The sequence below is a fragment of the Lipotes vexillifer genome, unplaced genomic scaffold, assembly GCF_000442215.2.
Source record: "Lipotes vexillifer unplaced genomic scaffold, Lipotes_vexillifer_v1.1 scaffold713, whole genome shotgun sequence".
In the NCBI taxonomy this organism is placed as follows: domain Eukaryota; kingdom Metazoa; phylum Chordata; class Mammalia; order Artiodactyla; family Lipotidae; genus Lipotes; species Lipotes vexillifer.
In genome coordinates this window covers 786,337-810,340 of record NW_006773157.1, presented here as the reverse complement: position 1 = coordinate 810,340, position 24,004 = coordinate 786,337, and the positions used below count along the sequence as shown (strand labels likewise).

General features: G+C 50.3%; 1 protein-coding gene across 1 annotated transcript in view; it reads left to right on the top strand.

Moving 5' to 3' along the window:
- The window catches only part of MEGF11 (multiple EGF like domains 11), a 247,823-nt gene that overhangs the window by 49,267 nt on the left and 174,552 nt on the right, over positions 1–24,004 (top strand). The window contains exon 4 of the mRNA XM_007448126.1: positions 4,780–4,872. Coding sequence (XP_007448188.1) covers positions 4,780–4,872 — 93 coding nt within the window. The remainder of the gene's footprint in view (positions 1–4,779; positions 4,873–24,004) is intronic.

Here is a 24,004-nt window from a genome sequence, read left to right as displayed (position 1 = left end):
TGAACCATTCAAGTGGTAGAAAGTCTTGCCTTGAGTTAGGCTGAAATCTGCCCTTTTGTCACGTGTGCTTCTGAATCCCTATTCTGTCTGGGACAGAGTGACTCCCACTTCTCTTTGGCAGCCTTTCAGCCTGTCAGCTGACTTTGACCTGCCTCCCACCCAATACTTCCTTCTCCAGGCTAAACTTCCCTGCACACCAAGTCCCACCCTTCACGTGACCCTCACAGGTCATGTGTCCACACCCTCTGCATCCTGATCCTTCCCGCCCCCGCCCCCCACTTGTCAGTGCCCCTTGCAAAGCACAGGTACTCAGAATGGCCACCAATAGCCACATATGGAGTATCTGTAAGGCATGGCTCACGGGGAGATACAGGGATGTTTAAGACTCTGGATTTACCCTCAAGGAGCTCACAGTCTATTGGGGAGACCGGATAAACCCATACTAAGTGGGGAAGTGGCAGGGCCAGTGAGGAGGAACCTCGTGTGGGTAGGGAGGTTCTAGTGGGAAAATATTTCACCTTCCATAAATGTTCAGACTGGGGTGGCTGCAGCCCTCCGAGCTTCTTGGTGGAGCTGGTGATAGAGGCTGTGCCTGGCCTTGCTGACCCAGGTGACCTGGGGCTGGTGAGCGCAGGAGAAGCATTTCCAGCTGCTGTGACATGGTGGAGACAGAGCGTCAAGGGGGTGGCAGCAGTAGAAGGAACCTTCAAGGGTGATGTGCTCTAATGCTCTTATTTTATAGATGAGAGAGGGGGGAAGCCACCTGCCCCGACTCATGTGTCAGGTAGCCCAGAGCCTGAACTCACACTGGGTCTCCTGGCTCTTAATCCAGTGCCTTTTCCAAAGAAATGGAGGACAGAAGCCAGGGGTCCCCGTGAGGTCGAGAGTAGAGGTTTACTAGGCCATAGGAAGGGGACGGGACTCGGGGGCCAGGAAGTGGGACTAGAGCACTGGCAGCTGTCCAGGCCTTTCCTGGAAGAGGTGGGCGGATGCTAGCTCCCGGTGATTCTTAGCTGAGTGGGACTTTAGGCCTCATCTGGTCTCATCTGAGTTCCAGGTGAAGTTGCTGGGCCTGGAGAGGAAAGTGAGTTGCTTGATATCATTGAGATGGATGCTGATAGATGCAAACCCAGATCTCCTCACACCCACGGCTGGGCTCATTCTACACGCCCACCACCGTCCCTCGAGATGGCCCATCATCACCCTGGTCCCACAGGCCCAGAAGTAACCTGAGCCAAGGGGCAGGGTTGGGTTTAGAGATTTGGCGACTTCCCTGAGACTGAGCTCTGAAGCCAAAGGCAGCCGCACCCTCCCCGCACGTGCTTTGGTGCCCTCCTCCTCGGGACCCACAAACAAACACTGAGCACCTACTGTGTACCAGGCGGCATAAGGGCTTTAAAAGGCCAAATAGGAGTGAACTCTGTCCCCCAGGGGCTGGAGATCCGCAAAAGAGAGACAAGTGCTGACATAGGTAACTCCCTCAAGGTATGCTGCGATGGCCCATGACAGGGGTTGACGTAGCATGTGTGAGAGCCCCGAGGCCTGGCACATAGTGGGTGCTCAGAACCTGGTAGCGCACAGGAAGTGGTGATAACCGGTAACTGCCGTCAGCTACCTTAGACATCTGTCCAGACCCCATGGCGTGTGTGCATGTGCGTGTGTGTGAGAGAGAGAGAAAGCGACAGACAGACAGAAGTAATAATAGCAGCTCCTGCTTATGGAGCCCTTACTGTGGGCCAAGCACTCAACATGAATTACTTCATTAAGTCTTTGCAGCAGCCCATGATGTATTATTGTCCCCACTTTACAGATGAAGAAATTGAGGCACAGAAGGTTAAATCATTTGCTTATTGTCCTATAATTGTAACTGAAAATGGCAGATAGGGAGTTTAAATGTAGGTCATCACCTTCTCTACCATGCTGGCCATTCCACCAGGGGTGGAGATGGGGCTGCTCTCCAGCATACCACCCCCCAACTGAGTCCCTACAGCCCTCCGCATGTGTCTACGACTTCAGTGGAGGGCAGAAGTGAGAGAGACGGCCTGTGTGTGGAGGAAAAGGAGGCTCAGGCATCGCCAGGACCCTGCCTCAGGTCTGAGGACACCCTACTAATAACAATAGCAAGACCCACTCAGCACTGACTGCACCCCAGGCTCCGCTCTAGGTACTTTGTCAACTCATTGAATCCTCACACACAGCCCGAGGCCCATCCTGTCGCCATCCCGCATCGAACAGATGGGGACTGACACAGAGAGGGCGGTAACTTGCCTGAAGTCTGGAGCTGCTGCTAAGTGGCATCGCTGGATCCAGCCCCGGCTCCCCGAGTGCCGTCTGTGCTCTTAACCAGTGTGCCGTGTTGCTTCTCGCTAAATGTGCCTCTAGCGCCTGGGAGGTTAGAAGCAGGACTGAGGCAGGACGGTGGCTGGGGGAAGCTGACCGGGTGGAGGCCAAGGGAAGAGGGAGGGTGGAGCTTGCTCAGAGCCCCTGAATGCACCTCCCTTGCAGGTAGGGAGAGGGTGCAGGACATAGGCCAGGAGTTAGGTCTCTAGGGGCAGAGGACCAGAGTACCGGGTGGTCTTCGTCTTTTCTCCTTGATCTTCTCCAAGCCCCTGCCCAGCCCCAGCCTGCGGGGCACCCACGCCTGCAGAGGACATGTTGACACAGCTCCTCTGGTTTGAGTCTTCTGGGCAGGGGAGGACGTCCAGCCTGGGCGAGGCATGAAGGCCCCGTGTCTTGGGCTCCTCTCAACTCCCTCGGCCTTCGGAGGCCTCTGTCTCCCCGATCTTCCTCCTGCAGCTCCCTCCTCTCTGGCCAGAGGCCACAGGCTGTTCACAGGATCCCAAACACGCAGGCCTCAGTTCCTCCATGTATAAAATGAAGCATTTGGACGTGATTTTCTGTTAGGTGCCTTCCAGACCTGACATGCGGCAGCTTCCCAGTCCACTGCCTGCCCTTGCCGCCCCCAGCAGAACCCCCAGGGATCAAGGTGCTGCTCTCTGCAGTCAGAAAGCAGCTGGAGGTGTCTGGGCTCACCTGACAAGCTGATGGAAGGGTCTGCTGGAAGGCGGACTGGCCCAGCTGTGGAGCATACTGGGACCTCAGCCTAAGGGAAGGGGGAGCAGCTGAGGTCAGGGCTGGGCTGGGGAGCCGGGGGAAGGATACCTAGTGTCCAGTGTACACTGGGGACATTGACCCGTTTGAGCTTGTTTAGAAAGTCTAATGGGAGCAGGGGAGGCCAGGCAGCAGGGATGACCAGGTGGGCGTCTTGCTAGCAACTGGGTGAGCAGCTCATTGTGGCTGTAAGTGGAGGTGGTCACTGAGGTCAGGGTCCAGCCTGGTTCCCCAGTAAGAAGTGGGTTAGCTAGTAGGCCCCAGCTGCTCCCCAGAGCTCCAAGCGAGGGGCTGTCAAAGTCTTGAGCACAAACCAGAACTCTGCCCAAAAGCCACTTGTACAAATGAGAATGACTCAAGGGCCGGGGCTCCCCCCAGACACACCACATCCCAGGCTTGCAGAGGCTGGGCTGTCTGCAGACCACTAACCAGTGGGGCATCTGAAAGGGCTCTTCGGGGCCTGCCTCGCCAGGAGGCCTAGGCAAAGCTAAGGCCACAGCTTCAGGGTCAGTGTCTGTGTTTGGGAGGGGCCAAAGGTCCCCACACCCACCATAAAATGAACTCTGTTGTCTACCCTGACAGCGCCCTCTCGCTGGGCATTCGGCCAAGCAGTGGACATGGAAGCAGGGTGGGTGTTAGGAAGTCAGTGGCAGCTCCTCCAAGCTCGCCATTGGGGGCCACCTGTCCCCGCAGCGCAGACAAGTTCCAGGCAGAGAGAAGGTCTCTAGTTGCTTGTCAGAAAAAAAGCGCTTCATCTAGATCCCTTCTGAGCAATTGACAGGGTTGATGGTAGCTGCAAGCTTACAAAATTGGCAGAGGTGGCAAAGGGGGTTTCTGTAATCCCTCACTGATGGATTAGACGGTGGGACAGATCTCTCAGGAGCAATGGGTGACCTTGAAAATGTGGATGTCAAAGGGAGAGAGAAATAATCTCCCTTCCTCAAACTGCTGCCAGTAAGCCTTCTCAGCACTGGGGTGGTTGATGTAAACTTTGCTGCCGTTGCCTCCCAACTCAGGAGGCTGTAGCATTTGACTGCGTGATAAGAAATTGCCAGGCGCTTTCTAATTATAATTATCATCGTCGTGGCTGTCTCTCTTAATTACTTTCTCATAATTAGCTTTTGCTTTTTCCTCAGCATTTGTGTACTTTGCAGATTTGCTGACATTTGAGAGCCCCAAAATAGGGACATTTGGGAAGGAGGGCAGAAAGGTGGGGAAAACATGAGAGGAATGGATTCTTTTCAGGCAACCTGATCAATTTGGGGGCCTTTGCAGAAGGAAATTGGGGAAGCCAAAAGATGGGTCATTTTCTGAGCTGATGGGGAAAGAGCAGGAGTGAGGATGTAGGGATTGGGCTTTGTGGAACGTCTCCAAGTGTTCAACCTTGGAGGAAGTATTCTTGAAAAGCCACCAAGGCTGCCATTTCGCGGGCTTGGGTTTCATTTTAGGAAACAAGCCTGGGATGAAGCACACCCTTGTTGAATCCTTTTCAGAGTTAATTAAATAACTCGGGTCAGGAGCAGCTTGATTTTCCCCCAAACCAGTGATGCGTTCTGAGCATCCCTGGGCCCCAGGGAGTCTTTACAAAGTGGATTGTGCTCCTTGACCAGATGGTTGGTTTTCACTCTCTTTTCCTGTTCTTCCTCCCCCTCTTCTGATCCCCTGCAGCCCTGTGTACAGAGGAGTGTGTGCACGGCCGCTGCGTTTCCCCGGACACCTGCCACTGTGAGCCCGGCTGGGGAGGGCCCGACTGCTCCAGCGGTGAGTCTAGGGTCTTTGGGAGTTGAGCGGGGCCGTGGCTCTGGCTGGGGAGGGGCCGTGCCGTGTGGATGCTGAGTTCTTTGTCCTGGGCTTGGGCTACCTAGCGAGTGTGGACAGCGGGGAGGAAGCATACCTACCGGATGGTACTTGGGGTGGAGGGCTCCAGGGGCATGAGGGTCATGGTTTGTGGCAGCCTGGAGGGGCATTGCATGTCGTGTGTATGGGGAATTGTGGGGTCATCTGTACGACTCTGGCTTTTGATGAAACACCTCCGGATAAGGTCTTTGAGGCTTGAAGTGAAATTGAGATGCCACCTAAGGGCCCAGCCCCAGGAGGTCAGTGTGGTCAAGGCCTTCAGCTTTGCTGGTGCAAAGGCTCAGTGGGTGCTCACAGAGGCTCAGGGGACTTATTTATGAGACTGATGGGTACTGGGATGCCTCTGTGTCCCCAAAGGTAGGAGAATGGGATGCTTGTAGGGCTGATCACTGTGTTCTTACATATCTCTGGGTAGACTGTTCACATTCCCTAGGGAAGGCTCTCTGGTGAGTACGAGTGAGGCAGATGTTCTTGGGACCGACAGAGTGACTCATAGCAGCACGGGCATCATCTCTCGTGGGGCTGGCCGCCGAGCGGGCAGGGTACACCGGCAGCTCCTTGGGGAATTCTCTGCCCGGAGCCCAGCTGAAGGCAAATCCTTCTCCTTTGGCTCATTTCCCTTAAATACTCACAGATGAGCCTCTTTCCAGTGGCACATTTTGCAATCAATGGTTGGTTAATGTCATGGTCTTATTTGATTTCCAAGGAGATCTTGATTAATGTTAAAGCCCAGTTTTCTTCCTGCTTTGAGCTGGGATAGTATCTTTTTGTGTGTGACTTGAGTAGGTAACAGAGCTAAGCTGATCCAGTAGGGGTCTAACCCCCATCATTGACCCATCTTTGGGAGCCACCTCCCCGTTGCCTGTCCCATAGTGACTGCAATGGTCGTAACAACGTGGAGAAGGAATGGTGGGTCCACATTGGCCCAATGTGGTGATCTTGCCCTTTTCCAGTCTCTGCTGGGGTGGAAACATCTAGTTATGGTCCTTTTTTTCCAAAGGCCTTGACTGGACCCTCTTTGTCTACCCAGTATATGGGAACATACCAGCCAAAGCAAGCTATTGGATGTGGTTTTGTTTGGGCCTGGGTGCTTACCTGGCTTGGGGAGACCAGGATCTGTTTGGGGTGCTCCAGAGACTCTCTCCAAGGTGTTGGGACCTCCAGTGACTGTGGTAGCCTCCTCCTTCCACCTGTTTCCCTGCTTTGAGGTAAGTCACGCTGAGCAACAGGGCAGGGACTCCTCCAGACAATGAAAAGTACACCTGAGGAACACGTGAGTTAAAAGAATGTGTTCAAGCAGTCTTTCTGTGAACTCCAGGAAACATGCTGGCCGAAATGTTTGAGAGCTTTTCCCCGCCTTGTCTGTGTTTCGTTTTGTGTAACTTTGCCTACAGTGAATCTTTGATGGGGAACTATCTAACTTGGATTCTGTGAACCTTGCTGGGACAGGTCTGCTTGCTGTTGCCAGATTATAATGTCAAGCTCAGTCTGTTGGAGGTTGAAATACAGCCTGAGTCCCGGGAGTCCTGAGTGCATATAAACCACCAACCAGTGCAAGTGTGTTTGGTGCTCACTGTTTCTAGACTGTGATGATTCGGGGGCCTGGAGGGTTTTTCAGACAGAGTCTGTCTCTCAGGGTTTCCTTCCGGTCTAGTGAAAGAAGTGGAAGGGAGGCGGCCCTTGATCGATGGGAGTAGGGAGTTTAGAGTAAATCTTGCCCCTGGAGTGTGCTTACCAAGCACGTAGCCCTGTAACTTTACAGTATAAAACCGGGCTGCCCAATTTCCACTCCCAATTCAGTCATCAGACTTGGTGCCGAGCAACCCACAGTGTTTCTTCAATAAATCCACCCTCATGGCTTGAAGAATCACCAGCTCTGCATCTACTCAAGGGCATGTGCTACTAAACCCTCAGAAAGTCCTAAAAGATAAGTTCCAACCCTCTTTTGAGAGACGGCAGCATTGAAGGAAGGGAATTCATAGATTCTCATTCTCAAAATCATCTGTCTCTAGCTTAAGGCCAGGGCTGGGTCGTGGATCTCTATGGCCCTCCTTGCCATGTCTGAACTTTCTCCCAAGGAGCTCAGTGAACAAGGCCACAGACTGTGTGTGGGACGAAGGTCATCTTAGAGCAGTTGATAATAGCCATTGAGACCACACAGAAGACACCAGAGTCCCTTTCCGTGGGTCAGGCCTTCAGGTACTAGAAGGCAATGGTCACTCCCCCCCCCCCCCCCCACTCAATTTTTATTCTCCAGGCTCCTTTGTTTCTCGCGTGACATGGTCTGAACTGCCTTCCCCATCTAGTTTCTCTCCACTGGCTATGGCCTTTGTTCCTTTTAAACGATCATTCCTAGATCTGACCACAGATGCAGGCTTGTATGGAAGAATTACAGTAGAACTAAGTACTCTCTGTTGAATTTTCCTGTGCACTACACTTTATTCATCTTCTCATTTACTCTTCACAGCAGCCCTGTGATGTGGGAATTAGCCCCATTTTACAGATGAGAAAGTTGAAGCACAGAGGGGTTAAAGAACTTCCAGAAGGCCCACGGCTAGTAAATGATGAAACTGGGACTGTTGATCAAGTGAAAACCTAGGTCCTAAGCCTGAACACATAATTATTATGCTCTCCTTCCTTCCGGATGCTCAACCTCTGTTAACACAACCTGAGGTTGAAATAGCTCTTTGATGAGAGAACCGAGTTGCTCACAGGGGAAGGAAGGATCTGATTGAAAGACGTGGCCCTGGGATGTTGTCATGGAGACGGATGAATCAGCCATGGGACACAAATTGTGATTATGTTTACTCCAAGCAATTTGACCCTGTTTGCTATTGTGCCATTGGACCCCTGTCTGCCTGTGTGTGCTCTGTGGTGCCTGTGTCCATGGAGATGGGTATCGTGATGAGCACAATGTGTATCTCTGGAGGTTTCTGAATGGGATCTGTCATTTGCATGTCTAGACGTGTGACATCCTTGCAGGGAAGCTTTGATTTTTCTTTAGTCAAAAGCATCATTCTTGTTGGTGTTTTCCTCTGATTCTAAAATCGTACCTGTTCATGTTAAAAAGGAATTTCAAACTGCACCAGAAGTATAGACAAAAAGTTAAACCCACACACCCAGCGATAACCAATTCTGGCATTTGGGTGCTTGCCTTTCCTTATTTCTCTGCACATTTGTTCTTAGAGTTAGATCTGGACACAACTTTTATTATTTAGATCAAATGTATGTGCTATTCTGTAACTTGGTTTTTTTAATTCAACTGTATGTCATACACTCGTTTCCTTCTCTGGATTCCTAAAAGTGTTTAACCAGTCTCTTGCTGATGGACTTTTAGGCTGTTTCCGATTTTTCACTATATTAGGCCCACCGTCCTTTATGAGAGATTCTTGTGGCCTGTTGGTTTCAAACTTTAGATTTTTTCAGAGTTCAGGAAGGTATATGGTGACTATATCATATATGACATATTTCTCCAGTGGGGTTTGGTCAGCACCTTGGGATGAAACATAGTAATATTTCTGAAGTGACATATAACTGATCACATCTAGTGATATATAGAAGATATTTAACCACAAATCAGTTGCACGAAGATTTTGCCTCGAAATGAATTTTGGAAAATTAAAAAATAATTCCTTTGGACTCTTTAGAAGAGTTTTGGGTTGTTGACATGTGAATAAGGGATTGTGGTCCTGTGTAAAAATGCTGCAGTGATTCTTCTCGTGCATGTATCTTTGCCCACGTGTCCCAGTTTCTTCTTAGGATAAGTTCCTGGAAGTGGCAGGGAGGATTATAAAGATCCATCATCCTACTGCCTGCCCCTGCCCTGCCCTTTGTGGCTGCCAAGGGATTTATGACTTTGATAGACATGAAGGGGACAAATCCGGTAGTAGGATGCGGTGGGGAACTTTTCGTTCTTTTATAGACTTATAACCCCGTAGCCTAATTTCTTGAAGGCCTGGACGAATTTCTTTCTGCTCCATAAAGGAAGTGAGGTGATGCTGATTTGCCTGGTAGGTAGACATGTCAGCTGTCGTGGATAATGCCAAGATATTAGATGGACCAGTAATGGGGAAATGGAGGGGCTGCATGCTTGGTCATAAACCTCCATCTTATATAATAATGAAGAGTAAAAGGATGAAATGTCAGTTTATACTGAATAAAGACAACAGAGTGACTCTTATTAAACTGCACTAATCTCACAAGTGGAGATGAAAAGAAAAAAAAGTTTTGCTACACTGAATATCTAGCTTTTTAAAGTAATTAGGAATAGTAAAGCACTGACAATGATTGAGATAGAAACATTATTCTTAAGTTTTATTTCCACACTGGGCAATGGTCCAGTGTATTTCATTTATGAGGTTTCAGCTCTAAGAGAAGGACGTGAGCCAATTCCCAAATTAAATATGCCCTGTTAACTTTTATAAATGATACCCAAGAATCAACTTGGAAATTTCAGCCTTTCATTGTATTATTTAACTACTGTATTCTTGGGTCCCGCTTCTCTGGTCCTCTGCCTCCCTCCCATGGTGATTTGCAGTTTGGGTTCTGGCCTGTAGAATGGCATTTTGGTTTTGGTCTCAGGCCTCCCCCGAGGGCTGGGGTAGACATGGAGAGAATCCCTCCCATTTCTCCATAGTCTCGCACATTCTTAGATTCCGCTGAACTGGTTTTATCCATGCGAACAGAGTGCGGGAGAGTAAAAGTCCGCTCCACAGCCTCTTATTATTTGTTGAAACTGTCCCCCCTACCCACACCCCAGCCCTCCAGGCCTTATGCTCAGCACGAGACAGGGCTGCAGAGCAGGCCTGAGTAATGAATGCAGCAGGAACCAAGTTGGGCCACCACCAAGAGTAGCTTCTGCCCAGTCAAATGTGTTCTTTTTTTTTTTTTTTTTTTTTTTTTTTTCCCTAGTAAAAGATTACTTTCTTTGCGGAGCACAGGCTCCGGACGCACAGGCTCAGCGGCCATGGCTCACGGGCCCGGCCGCTCCGCGGCACGTGGGATCTTCCCGAAACGGGGCACGAACCCGCGTCTCCTGCATCGGCAGGCGGACTCTCAAGCACTGCGCCACCAGGGAAGCCCTCAAATGTGTTCTTATCTTGAATGGTGTGTGGGACCCCTGGCTGACTTGGCTTTCAGCTATCCTTGCAGATTAAAATAAAACATTTACCAGCTCAGAAATATGCTTATACTCCTAAACTAGCTAGGGACCGTCTAGGTCAGTCCTTTTCAAAGCACGAAATATGTTTGCTAGAGATTTGTGGTGTGTGTGTGTGTGTGTGTGTGTGGTGTGTGTGTGAAAATATACGTAACAGAAAATTTAAAGTGTACAGTTCTGTGGCAGTAAGGACATTCACATTGCTGTGCGGTGACCATCATTATCATCCATGTCCAGTGCTTTTTCATCTTCCCCAACCAAAACTCTATACCCATTAAACGCTAACTCCCCATTCCCCACTCCCGCAACCACCATTGCAGTTTCTGTCTCTAAAAATTTGACTACTCTAGGTACCACATATAAGAGGGATCATACAACATCTGTCCTTTTGTGACTGGCTTATTTCACTTAGCATAATGTCTTCAAGTTTCATCCATATTGTGGCATGTGTCAGAAATTCCTTGCTTTCTGAAGCTGAATAATATTCCATTGTGTGTACATATTATACTATATTTTGTTTACCCATTCACCCATCAACGGACACTTGGGTTGTTTCTACCTTGACTACTGTGAATAATGCTGCTATGAACATGGGTGTACAAATATCTCTTCAAATTCCCACTTTCACTTCTTTTGCATGTATATCCAGAAGTGGATTTCTGGAGCATGTGGTAATTCTATGTTTAATTTTTTGAGGAATCACCATACCGTTTTCCACAGAGTCTACGTCATTTTACATTCCCATCAGCAAGGCACAGGGTTCTAATTTCTCTTCATCCTTGTCAACGCTTGTTAATTTCTATTTTTATTTTTTATCATTGTCATCCTAATGGGTGTGAAGTGGCATCTCCTTGTGGTTTTGGTTTGCGTTTCCCTGATCATTAGTGATGTTGAGTCTCCTTTCATGTGCTTTTGTGGCCATTTGTGTATCTCCTTTGGAGAAATGTCCATTCGAGTCATCTGTCCATTTTTTTTTCATCTGGGCTGACTTGTTGTTGGTGCCGAATTGTAGGCGTTCTTTATATTTTCTGGATGTTAATCCCTTATCAGATATGTGATTTGAAAACATTTTCTCCCATACAGTGGGTTGCCTTTTCACTCTAATTGTCCTTTTTTTTTTTTTTTGGCGGTACGCGGGCCTCTCACTGCTGTGGCCTCTCCTGTTGTGGAGCACAGGCTCCGGATGCGCAGGCTCAGCGGCCATGGCTCACGGGCCCAGCCGCTCCGCGGCATGTGGGATCTTCCCGGACCGGGGCACGAACCTGCGTCCCTTGCATCGGCAGGCGGACTCTGAACCACTGTGCCACCAGGGAAGCCCTGGCAGGCAGATTCTTAACCACTGCGCCACCAGGAAAGCCCCTGTTAAGTGTCCTTCGATGCACAAAACTTTTAAATTTTGATGAAGTCCAGTTTATCTATTTTTTGTTGCCTGTGCCTTTGGTGTCATATCCAAGAAATTATTGCCAAATCCAGTGTCATGAAGCTTTCCCCCTATGTCTAAAAGTCTTATAGTTTTAGCTCATGGAATTAGAGTTTTGATCCATTTTGAGTTAATTTTTGCATATGGTATAAGGTAGGAGTCCAACTTCAGTTTTCTGCATGTGGATATCAAGTTTTCCCAGCACCATTTGTTGGAAAGACTTTTGCTAATGATTCCTGAAGCTGTAGAGTTAAAATTTTGCACCATGTAATGGCACATTAGTTACCTGAGAAGTGATTTAAACTTTGCTCCTTAGATTAAAACAAATACAGAGGGCTTCCCTGGTGGCACAGTGATTAAGAATCCGCCTGCCAATGCAGGGGACACGGGTTCGAGCCCTGGTCCGGGAAGATCCCACATGCCGCAGAGCACCTAAGCCCGCGTGCTACAACTACCGGAGCCTGCGCACCTAGAGCCCGTGCTTCACAACAAGAAGAGCCACCGCAATGAGAGGCCCGCACACCGCAACAAAGTGTAGACCCCGCTCGCCGCAACTAGAGAAAGCCCGCACGCCGCAACGAAGACCCAACACAGCCAAAAATAAATAAATTTATAGAAACAAACAAACAAATACAGACTTGTTATAGAATTGAGTGCAGAATTGGCATTTATTTAAAAAGAAAACAAAAAATGTGATCACATGAGCCTTTGGTGGACCTTTTGGGGCTATGCTGCTAGGCATGCCTGGAGACAAGGTTATTTTAGGTGTGAATATTGAGAAGCAGTGGGAAAGGCAGAAAGACTGTAACCTGATTTAGATCTCTCAGGGCTGATGACTGTTTACAAGATGGTTTATAGAGGGATCAGCATTTCAAGCCCTTTTCCTACCACATTCTTGGGGAATCTTCCTTCCAGAGTGCTGGGCTGTCTGCAGTACCCCCAGAGTCAACCTCTGTGCTCCTAGGCTCTGGAATGGCATAAGAGCTCTGATCCAGCCCACAATACCTCATCTTGGGGGCTCTCAGGGTCTCTGCGTCTTTTCACAATGCTCAGTGCAGTCCTACCAGGCTGGGAGTCATATGACCCTCATATTGCTGGGGCTTGGGCATCCTGTTTTCCAGCGGCTCTCCTCACATATATGAAAGCATACGTCCACATAGTCCTGGAATGGAGTGCTAGGAAGTATAGTCCGGATCCCAGGACCTAATTTCTGGTCATGGAGAGCTCATGATTTAACTTGAAACCCTTGAAGCAGGAGCTGGGAGGGACCTCAGAAATTGTCTGATCTACGTCTTCCATTTTATAGATGGGCAAACTGAGGCCTAGAGAAGGGAAACTACTTGCCTGAGGTTACCCAGGGAGTTAGTGGCAGAGCTGTAAGTTGATCCTGGGTGTCCTGACTCCCATGCCTTTTGTCTCTCGCCAGCTGCTCTGGGAGTTAAAGGCTGGAGTTGTCTTAGAGGCAGATGGGTCTCATTACACCAAAGCAAATGGGTCAAGTTATTCGACAGCCTCGGTGCAGGTGACCTAAAGATTCGGACCCTCCTGAATCCTCTGCCCAGGTTCAAAGGCCAGACTCATGACTCCAGGTCAGGCCAGGGCGCTGAGGGCAGTGATTTCCAGAGGGGTCGACCCTACCGTCTGCCTGGCTTAAAAGTACATTTAGGGGGAGGGTCCCATTCTCAGGGTCCCATGGGCACACTTCTCACCGACAAACATGGAGATGTGACAGTCTGGAGGCAAAGGACGTAGGGGCAAAGCAGAGGTGTAGGGTGTGGGCCAGGGCTCCTGCCTCTGTCCTGGGGCAGATGAAGGGGTCCAAAAGGAGATGGGCAAGGCCGGGTGGGGAGTCAGCGGACTTGGCCACACTGGTCTGCTGGGAAGGGCCATTGCCAAGACTTTGGGGCTCTTTCCCAGCAAGAGAGCACGGAGACCGAGCCTGAGTAAGGAGAGCTTACGAGAGAGGGTCAGAGAGGAGCGAGCGGGGGCCACATGGTCTGAGGAGGAAGGTGAATACAGATTGCTGCTCCTACCGTGTACAGATGCTTTACATAGATGATCCATGTACTCTGCCAGCAGCCTGCCATGTGTGTTACCTCCATTTCTCAAATGAAGAAATCGAAGCTCAGGGAAGCTCAGAGTAACTCCTGCTATTCACTCAGCTAAGAAGCATTAGCTCTGGGATCAGAACCCAGCTCTTGTGCTCTTCCCACAGCTCCATGCTGCCTCTGAAGGGATGAAGCCAGCTTCGGGTCCCACCTCTGCCTGGGTGACCCTAGCTAAGTCCTTTCCTCTCTCTGAGCCTCAGGTTTCTCATCTCTAAAATGGGAAGGTCAGCATGGATATTCCAGGTCTAAAATCCCGCGATGCCATGTTTCTGAAAAGCTAAAATCCAGCATCATCTCACTTAATCAAGGGCCCTCGTGACCTTCCTGGCGCTGACCTCTGGGGGAGGGAGTCTGCTCTCCCCACCACCCCACTCCCTCCCACGCACGGCCCTCCTGTGATTCTCTCTTCTTTCCAGGACCTGAACAAGGGGTGGGGCGGGACGGGACAGCCATGGGTGGCGACAGTGACTCACACCCTTGCCTTCCCCAGGTGGGGATGCCTGGGGAGCCTTGGCTGCCTCATCTGGGAGGAGGCGCGGAGGGGCATCCTGCCAACCCGGAGGCCGCAGCTCACTCGTGGTTGGCTCACTCCACCAAGGCGGCTGTCAGGGTTAGAGCAACTTCAGATGAATCGCCACAAAGCAATCGCACTTGCTGTTCCTCGCGTGATGCTCTGCCCAGCCCGCGGCCCTCGCAGAACCACCTGGGCTGCCTCCTGCCGGCATCTGGCACGCCTCCTCCGGATGGGGGGCTCCGTGTCAGTGCGCACGCTGGGGCACAGTCACCGTGACAGGGACACAAGGGGGCTGTGGACGTGGCAGCAAATGCTTTTTCAAGGTCTGTGCGGCAGAAGAGCTGCTCTTCACCCCAGAATTCTAATTTTGAACAAAAATTCAGTATTCAGTAGCTAGGGCTATAGCAGTTCCACTGGCTCTGAGTTCTCTGTCCCTTGAGTTCCATTTAAGGAGCATTTATTGAGCACTGCGCAGAGGCCCACGCTGCTGGGGGTCCAAGGCTGAAGGGGGGGATTAGGAATGAGGAGGGCATGGCCACCATCCTTGGGGACCTTTGAACAGAAGCCAGAGCCACCAGTACAGATAAGAGGGAGGAGGAGGTGTCGGTAGAGAGAAGGCTCTGGCGTTGATGGGAGGGGGACCTGGCTGGCTCAGGAAAGCCATCATTGGAAGAAGGAAGGAACCAAAAGTGTGCTCTACCCATTTTAGAGGAAGAAACTGAGGCACAGAGAGGTTAAGTGATGGCCCACGGTGCCACAGTTGGTGAGCATCAGAGCTGGGTCCGTCAGACTCTTTCCACAGGCCGTGCTGGGGTAGGGGGGAAGGTGAGAAGTGTGAGCGCCAACTCAGTTGTGAGCAGCCTGTAATAGAGGCTGAAAGAGACCTTGAAGAGACGTAAACCCAGCCCCATCCCGTGTCCTGGGGGCTGGGGGCTGCAGGGGAGGGGCAGCAACAAGGTAGATCTGCTGGCCTCTCTCTCTGTCCTCGACTGTCGCCTCCCCCGCAACCCCTGCCTCCCTCTTGTTGAGACGTCCCAGCCTTGGCTATGCTCTGGAAGCCGGTAAAGAGTTTTGTCTCCCCCCGCCGCTTCCAGAGTTTGTTTCTTCCAAAAGTGCCTCCCAGGAGAAATGGGAAATGAGAGGGAGCAGATGCCGGGGGTGCCCTGCCCTCACGGGGGCCCGGACCGATGTGAGGATGAGGCTGGGCAGGGGGCAGCCGGTGGAGACCCCAGACCACCTTCCTTCCACCCTTGGACCTGGGCGTTCTCTTGTGACGCCCACCAGGAGCCCCCTTCCCAAGACCAAGGGAGGCGGGTCATGGGGCAGAAGGGGGCATGGGGCCACGGCTTCTTCCACTGCTTGAGAGACGGTAGCCTCTCAGGGCGTCACCCTTTCTCCATCTGCCTGTCAGACCAGGGGAGATAATGGGACCAGTCCCATCTGAGCAGGGTCAGGGGTCAGGCAAAGCCCTGGCACACGTGGCCTTTATTGTACCTGAAAAAGCCAGAGACTGGATAGCCTAGGGTCCGTGTGTGAGCTGCGTGTTCAGGGGGCGCTGTCGTGGGGGGGGGCGGGGAGGAGGGAGGTACATTCTGCCCAACCCAGCTCTGGCCATCTGGTTCCCTGAGAACGAAATGAATAAATAAATGACATGCAGTGAGTCTCAGGGACTGGGAGGGTCGGGGGGGGGGGCGGGGAGGAGGGAGGTACATTCTGCCCAACCCAGCTCTGGCCATCTGGTTCCCTGAGAACGAAATGAATAAATAAATGACATGCAGTGAGTCTCAGGGACTGGGAGAGGGAGGAGGGTGGGAGAACCTGCCTAGAATGTGACAAAAGCAGAACAGAGGGCAGCAGCCAAGCTGGCACCATCGTGCGGTCCTGGCAGGCAGCGCTGCTGCCCCTCCGCACCCCGCTTGGGCACGAAAAGGACGCTGTGCAACACTCCCCATGATACACACGCACGTGCACGCGTACACACACGGCCTGCGCTTCCAGGCTGGGCATGTGGGCTGGGTCTCCATGGGAAGCACAGTTCCTGGGGGGAAGGGAAGCACAGACTGCTCCCAGCCACGCCCACCAGCCTGGAGGACCGGCCTGGAACTCTGACAGGGACGGGGAGGGAGGGGGTGCATCTTCTTTGGAGCCAGAGGGCCGGCTGATGGCAGGTCCCGCTCTCTGAGACCCCTGCCCCCAAGGACTTCGAGTTCCTCCCAGTCAGCCCAGAACTGCTGTGTGCCGGGCACCACGCTGGGGATGGACACGGTGACCTCATTTCATCCTCCCTCCACCCCGTGAAGTGGGGATTATGACCCCTGTTTTGCGATGGAGGAAGCCGAGGTCCAGAGAGGGTTAGCCATTCTCTGAGGTCACCCAGCTGCTCCTGAGTGTGTGCTCTCTTCGCTCGGGCATATTTCTTCCGGAATTCGGAGCTGTGGAGGAGATGGCTTTTGAGGCTGAACGGGAGAGAGGTCTGGGCTGTGCTCCTGCTTAGATTCTCTCCTAACTTCTATCCGGCACTTACTACACGCACCGTCCTATTCATTATTATTTATTATTACTATTTCCATCTTTCAGATGAGGAAACTGAGGCTCAGGGAGGTTAAGTACCTGGCCCAGAGGCACACAGCGAGTAAGTGGCAGAGCCAGGATTCAAACCCAGGCAGTCAGTCTCTGGAGACCACACTCATGACTCTGGTTAACACTTCTTTCCAGGGCTCTCTGCCTACCCTCTCCAGTCCCTCCCACGCTTCGGAGGTAGGGAGGCAGCTAAAATGCAAACCCAGGCCATGTCACTTCCTTGCTCCCCTCTGCCTGCCAGGAAGTGCCCAACTCCTCGGCCAGGCCTCAGGGTCCCTCTGGGTCTGATGCCTGACAAGCTTTCAGCCTCATCTCCCCCACCCACCTCCCCCTTCCCCTCTCTCAGCTTTCCTTTGTCCACTGACCCATTGCTGTTCTACCTTCAAAGCCCAGTTCAGATGCCGCCTCTGCTATGGCACTTCCTGATTCCCACAGGAAGTATACGTACTTGACTGCACACGTGTGGCCAGTGCGGTCGGCGCCACCCTAGACGTTTATGGTTGGGTTGTGTGTTTGCTATCCTCCCAGCCCCCAGCCCCTGAGACCTCTCTGTGTCAGGGTCCAGGTCTTCCTTATCACCGTGACCCCGGGGCCCTGCACACTGCAGTTACCGGTGGGCGCTCAGCACCGTGCTGAGTGGGATCCAGTGGATTTGCTCTCCCATTTTGTCATGTTTTCGTTCTTTTAGATGTTGCTCTAGTGGAGGTACTTGGACCAAGGAAGAGTGGGGCTCTGGGTTGGATGTTTGGGAGAATTCAAAGCCATGTCCCTTGATCTTCCAAATCTTCTCACCTATCCGTGCTGCCCAGGCACATGCCCCCAAGGATTCCAGTGGGAGACCAGGAGTTGGATTGGTCCTTCAGAGGAAGCAGAGATCACAGCTAGCTGGAAAAGTGGGGAAAATGCCAAGAAGGCCGTGGAACCAGAGCTCAAAGAAGGATGAGATTTGAAGTTTCAATAGTCCAGTACGGAAAGAGAGGGCATTCCAGGCACAGACCCCCAGAAGCAAGGGTACTGAACAGTGAGCAGGTCTGTGTGGCTAAAGCAGAGGGTGCCTAGTGCGGAGAGTGGGAGCCAGGCTGCACCTGGAGGCCAGGCCAGGTGGTGTGGTGCCCTTACCAGCAGCCCGATGAGCTTGGACACGAGTCCATGGGCCATGGGGAGCCCCTGAAGGCTCATTTTGCATCAACTGAGTCTGCATTGTGGAGTAGTGGAGCAACTTTTAAACTCTTTCTTAACTAACCTGTGACCAGGTCTGGTAAGGGAACAGAGGGCATGCTGGAGGCTCTGACCTGCCCCTCCAGTCCTGGCTAGTCCCTCCAGGCCAGCTGGGCCGTGCTCTCCTTCCCCTGTCCCTGCCTTGAGGCAACTGAAGCAGGCTATCTAGGCATTGCATGGAAGCAGATTGGATGGGGGGACGGGGCAGGGGAGAGACCGCCATGACTAAGAGTTGGTGAATGGGTCTGGGCAGGGGCTGACCCACAGAGGCCAGGTTGGCTATATTGATACCCTTCTGCCTTCCTGGCCAGAGCAGGGGAGGCAGATGTGATAGCCAGTGGGATGTCCAGGAGAAGCACCTAGAACAGCCTTACTGGCTCCCAGGACCTCTGACTCCCAGCCTGCTTTTCAGGGGCAGCCTTGCCCTCCCATCCTCCAAGCCTCAGACACCAGTGGGGCCCCAAGGCAGGCGGCAACTGCCCAAAAGTGCTGCAGCAGCAAAGGCCGTGGCAGAACTGGGGAATCTGTCACCCTCTAATAAGGAAAGCCCGTTCTGGCAGCCTGGGTAATAGGCCTCAAATTGAATAATTAATAAAGTTATAAAAATATGTCTACTATATGGCCAGAATAATTCAGCCCAATTAGAAGCAATTGTTTCTTGCAGTTAATGCCACTCGTTTTTCCTTGTGAACAGCTCTTAGCACCAAGATAGGATTTGTAGGTTCAGCTGCCTGCTTGAAGGGTTCTATTAAGACCAAACTCTCCCCTAGGGCTTCTTTCAGTTGAGGAGTATCCATCTTTCCATCCATCTATTCATGCCTCTCTCCAACCATGTATCAATTTGTCCATCTGTCTATCCATCATTCCATCTGTCCATTCATCTATTCATCCCTTCATCCATTCCTCCATCCATCTGCCCATCTACACATGCATCCATTTATTCATTCATCCGTCTATCAATCTACCCATTCATTCAGCAGATAATTCTTGAGCCCCTTCCATGTGCCAGACACAGTTCTAGGTCCTGGGTGTGTGGAGATGAGTAAGACCCTGCCTCTGCCCCAAGGAGCTCCCAGCCCAGGCAAGTGAACCTTTGAGTGATGCAAGCTGTCATTCCTGTTTCTCTTCAGAGGTCCTTCTGAATATGATTTTTGTCCTTCATCTCTTCTCATGTATCTCAGTGAGATAGATAGATGATAGATAGATAGATAGATAGATAGATGATAGATTGATAGATAGATAGATAGATGATAGATAGATAGATAGATGATAGATAGATAGATAATAGATGATATAGATAGATGATAGATAGATGATAGATAGATGATAGATAGATAGATGATAGATAGATAGATGATATATAGATAGATGATAGATAGATAGATGATAGATAGATAGATGATAGATAGATAGATGATAGATAGATGATAGATAGATGATAGATAGATAGATAGATGATAGATAGATGATAGATAGATGATAGATAGATGATAGATAGATAGATAGATGATAGATAGATGATAGATAGATAGATAGATAGATGATAGATAGATAGATGATAGATAGATATTTGGAGTTACAACCGGCTTGAGTTAGGTAATAAGTTATTTCCCAAGATGGTCCAGATTATTCCCCTACGTTTGAGAGTTTAAGGATCTTCTGGCTTCAAAATACCCATGCTCTGGGTCCCAACCTTTTATCAGGTGGAGGTTGGGATGTGGGATCCAGCTCTGCCCTGGCCCCTGCATTCACTGGCCTGGGTAAGACATTTACTTTTTATGGTTCCGTCTGTAAAATATGAAGAATCACTGTGCCATTGTGAGCTCACAAGGGTGACAGGAGTCAAGATGCTTGGGGTCACCTGTTGGAGACCCAAGTTTGCTTCCTGGAACACTGGGCATAAATTGAATTCTGAGTTAAATCAACTCATACTTTATAGGCATCCACGGGAAATCCTTCCATAAAGCCAACGCTCTTTTTGCAGTGAAGATGCCCTTTTTCTGATTTCTCTGCCTGGACATTGAGACTTTTCTTATAGTATTAGCAAAACCATGACTCAATTCACTAAGTCTCCACAGAGCCCTTGTTGTAAGCCCAGCACTGTGCTAGATGAATCTGATAGAATTATCTAGTCAGTTATATTACAGTCATCAATCATTTATTAGGGGCCTGCTTTATTCAGAGCTCTGGAGATGCAGAAAGACCCAAGCTTTCACCCTGCCCTAGAGTTGCCCTCTCTGATATGGGTTCCCTTTTGCCTCTTTGTGAATCAGGATATCAGAGCTGGCAAAACAAAGTGAAAAGGCAAAGTATAGCCTGGGAGAAGACATTCACAGCACGTGTAATCCATAAAGGATTAGTATCCAGAATATTTTTTTTAATCCTACAAATCAGTGAGAACAGCCATTCAAACACTGGCAATGATATAAACGTGCACTTCACAGGAGGAGGATATTTTGATGGGCAATAAATATATGAAAAGATGTTCACCTCACTGGTAATCAAGGAAATGCAAATTAAAACTAAAAGATGCTGCCTTGTCACACTCAACACATTGGGGAAAATCAACTTTTGATAATACCAAGTGTTAGTAGGGATACACGCAAACGTGGACACATATGCTGCTGGTGACTGTGTGAATTGGCAGTACCATTTCAGGGAACAATTTGGTAATTTTAAATAAAGCTAAAGCCCACCGCATCATACCACGTTTCTCAAGCATTTTTTTCTACCACAACTTATGGTGTCCCAGCACATACACACACGCACACTGATATTTTTAAATCTCTTCTATTTCACTTGTTAAAATGGTAGTTGTGACCCTTTGTATTGATTTCATGACTTTCTTCTGGGTTTACAACCTACGATTTGAAACACTGTCCTCCAGAAAACCTCTCCAACATGTGCATCCGTGCCTCATTGTTTGTAATGATGAAAAGGTGCCAGTAACCTAGAGGTCCCTCAAGAGGGAAATGAATAAACTCTAATATATTTATACAGTGGGATCTCCATAGCAGTTAAAAGGAACAAAGTAGTGGTATACATGTCCCGTCAGATGAATCTCAAATATATAATATTGAGTGAAAAAGGCACGTTGCAGGCGGCTACATACATACCATATGATATAATTTATATAAAGTTTTAAAACATGCAAAATAATGAATATGATATTTATGGGTACATTCAGATGTAGTAAAAGCATTAAAACAGACATGTCCGTGATAAATAACAAAGTCAGGCTACGCCCAGGGAGGGAGGGGAAAGGGATATAGGGAGTGATGCGTGAGGCGTCTCAGCTGTGTAGTGTTTTATTCTGAAATAAAAATATCTGCAGCCAAAATGGGGGAAATAAGATTTGTCTGATGAATATACTGTTTTAATTTTCTCTACATTTTAAAATATGCTTGAAATATTCCACATGCAAAACAAAAGGCTTCTCCATCTGTCCAGCACCCAAGTTCATATGGAGAAAAAAATGTTAGTTCATGTTAAACCTACTTGCTCATTTCATTCAGTTTGGTTCACTAAATGTTTATGGAACACCTCCTTGTGGGTCTGACATTGCCAGGTGTGAGGTGTGGAATAGGCAGGAAGGTGGGGTGGATATTACAAGTGAAAATTTGGGGGTCGGTAAGGGCATAGGCTGCCCTCCCATCTCGGCCATAAAGACGAGGTTAACACACATGCCACAAAATGGGGCCCAAAGGTTAAAGCCTGTGTCTTCCTGGGGAATCAGGGAGTTCTCCCTGGAGGAGGTGAAGACTGAGATAGGCCTTGAAGGATAGACAGGGATTGAGTGGCGAGACATTCAGGAAAGGAAAGGAACCTTGAGTTCCAGAAAGCTCTGGGTCTGCATGAGAAAGAAGAGGTGACAGGGCAGCTCAGGCCTCTGAACAGGTGTGCTGCAGTTCAAATGGCGAAATGCACCCCTGATGGCAGCGCCCAGCAGGAAGTAGACACATGGAGTGGAGAGGTGGGTCTAATTCGTCACGGGGGCTGAGGAGGGCCAGGGTCCTGGAGGCTGCAGGAAACTGGAGACAGCTTGCCTGCTACAGGAAGGCGCTGCTGCTCAGGCCCAGCCCACTGCATTGCCCATCCTCCGACGAGGGCCCTAGCAGGGAAGAGGGGGATAAAGCTCTGCTGAGATCCCAGACTTCAAATTTATTTGACCAGCTCTCAATAAATTTCTCACGCCAGAGGCCTCAGTACCCATCTCCGGTGGACTGCACAGGAAGTGTCTGTCTTTGATGGCTTGGGGACATGTCCACATGTCTTGCCAGGAGGCAAGCCCCTAAATCTTCCTCAGACTTGCTCCCCTCCTAGTAACTCTGAAAAATTTAAGATAACTCCCTCCAACCTTGAGGCTGGTGCCAACTTTGTGTCATCCATCAGCCCTGGCCAATTTCTTATTAAAGTTCTGCTGTTCCCTTGGAAAAGTCTTCACCTTAAATCAAAGGGCTGATAGGACAGGGGAGAGACAGAGGAGCTGGAGTTGGTGGGGCGACGGCAGGTCAGGAAGATTAGGTCCTAGTCCTACTGCTGGGGCAAGAGGGAGACCTTCCCGGGCCCTGGCTCTGCAGCTTGCCCCGGGGTCTAAGGACAAGTTGTCTAAGCCCTGCGTGGCTTGAAAAGGCTGCCCAGGGCGTAGCTCAGAGGTGAACACCATCCAACAATTCTCCCAAGAGCCAGCAGGGGGCTGGCTCAGGGAAAGCGGACTTAACGGGCACTGATCACATTCACCCCTCATTCATTCACTCACTTAGTACAGTTCACTGATATAACACATTTGTGTTGGATGCCTGCTACTGTGTGCCTGTTCTCGGTGCTGGAGAGACAGTGGTAAACGAGACAGTATGTGCCTTCATAGAGCTTACCTTCTAGAGAGGGAGATGATGAACAAGCACAGAGATAAATACAGTAATTCCAGATGTTGGTATGAGGAAAATAAAACAGCAGTGAGTTAGAGTGAGGGAGGAGGGGTGGGCCGGGAGGCCTCCCTGAGGAGGGGACGTTTGAGCCAAGTCCTGAATAAGAAAATTCAGAGACTGGAGGGTTCTTGTGTGGGTAAACCTTGACTCATGGCCTCTTTTTGACTCAGAAGAGCAGAATTTCCTTTATGCATGGAGGACAATTGCTAAGCCAGGCTCTGTTGAAGATTTATAAACGGATTGCAAGTTCCCGCCCACACAGGTGCCTTCAGTCTAGCAGTTGTGATGGTACAACCAGCCCAGGAACTCCAGGGCTGGGTGCTTGGGACCACGACGTTAGGCTGAAAGCTCAGAGAAGGCGCAGGTCCCTTCCAGCTGGGATGAGCAGAGGAGGGCACCCGGAGGCCAGAGCGGGTGCAGGGAGTCATCCGGCAGGACTCAGGCTCTGCGAATGTTGCTGGGCCCTGATTGTGCTCGTTGGCTCCCTTGGGTGCTGGTTCTGGGTGGGCGCATGTGTCCTACTAATTACCCAAGTGAGCCGAGTTGATTCTTGGAGTGTAAGGAATGCAGATGACACGTATTGCCTCATCAGCAAAAGAATAACCGGCAGGGAGGAACTCAAGAGTTGGAGCCACAGCTTTCTTTAAATAATTGGCAGCAGGATGAGTGGCATGGATTATCACTGAGGTTTCCCCTCATTTCCGCATTGCATGTCTCCCATCTCTGGGTCACAGCCACGACTGGGAAGCAGGAACCCTGGATGGGTCCAGATCACGGGAGATGACAGGTATCCGATGCAGCTTCGAGGCTTCTCTGGGGAGAGCATAACCCACACAGGCAGGTCTGCTGTTGAAATGAGCAACTCTCTTTCGTGAGTCTATAACATTTGCTCAGCAAATAAAGATTAGCAGGACAGACCTCTCTGCGTTTGCTCTGAGCTCTAAATGTCTCCCAACATCAGTCACAGCCACAGAGTCCAGAGGACCACCAAGACACGCAGTGACTTGCCATGCAGTTTGGAAGTTGATTGGCTGATGGCTTCAAAGGCCAGCACTGTATCTCACTATGGGAACTCCCAGAGCGGAGGCCCTAGGCTAAGCCCTGGGGAGA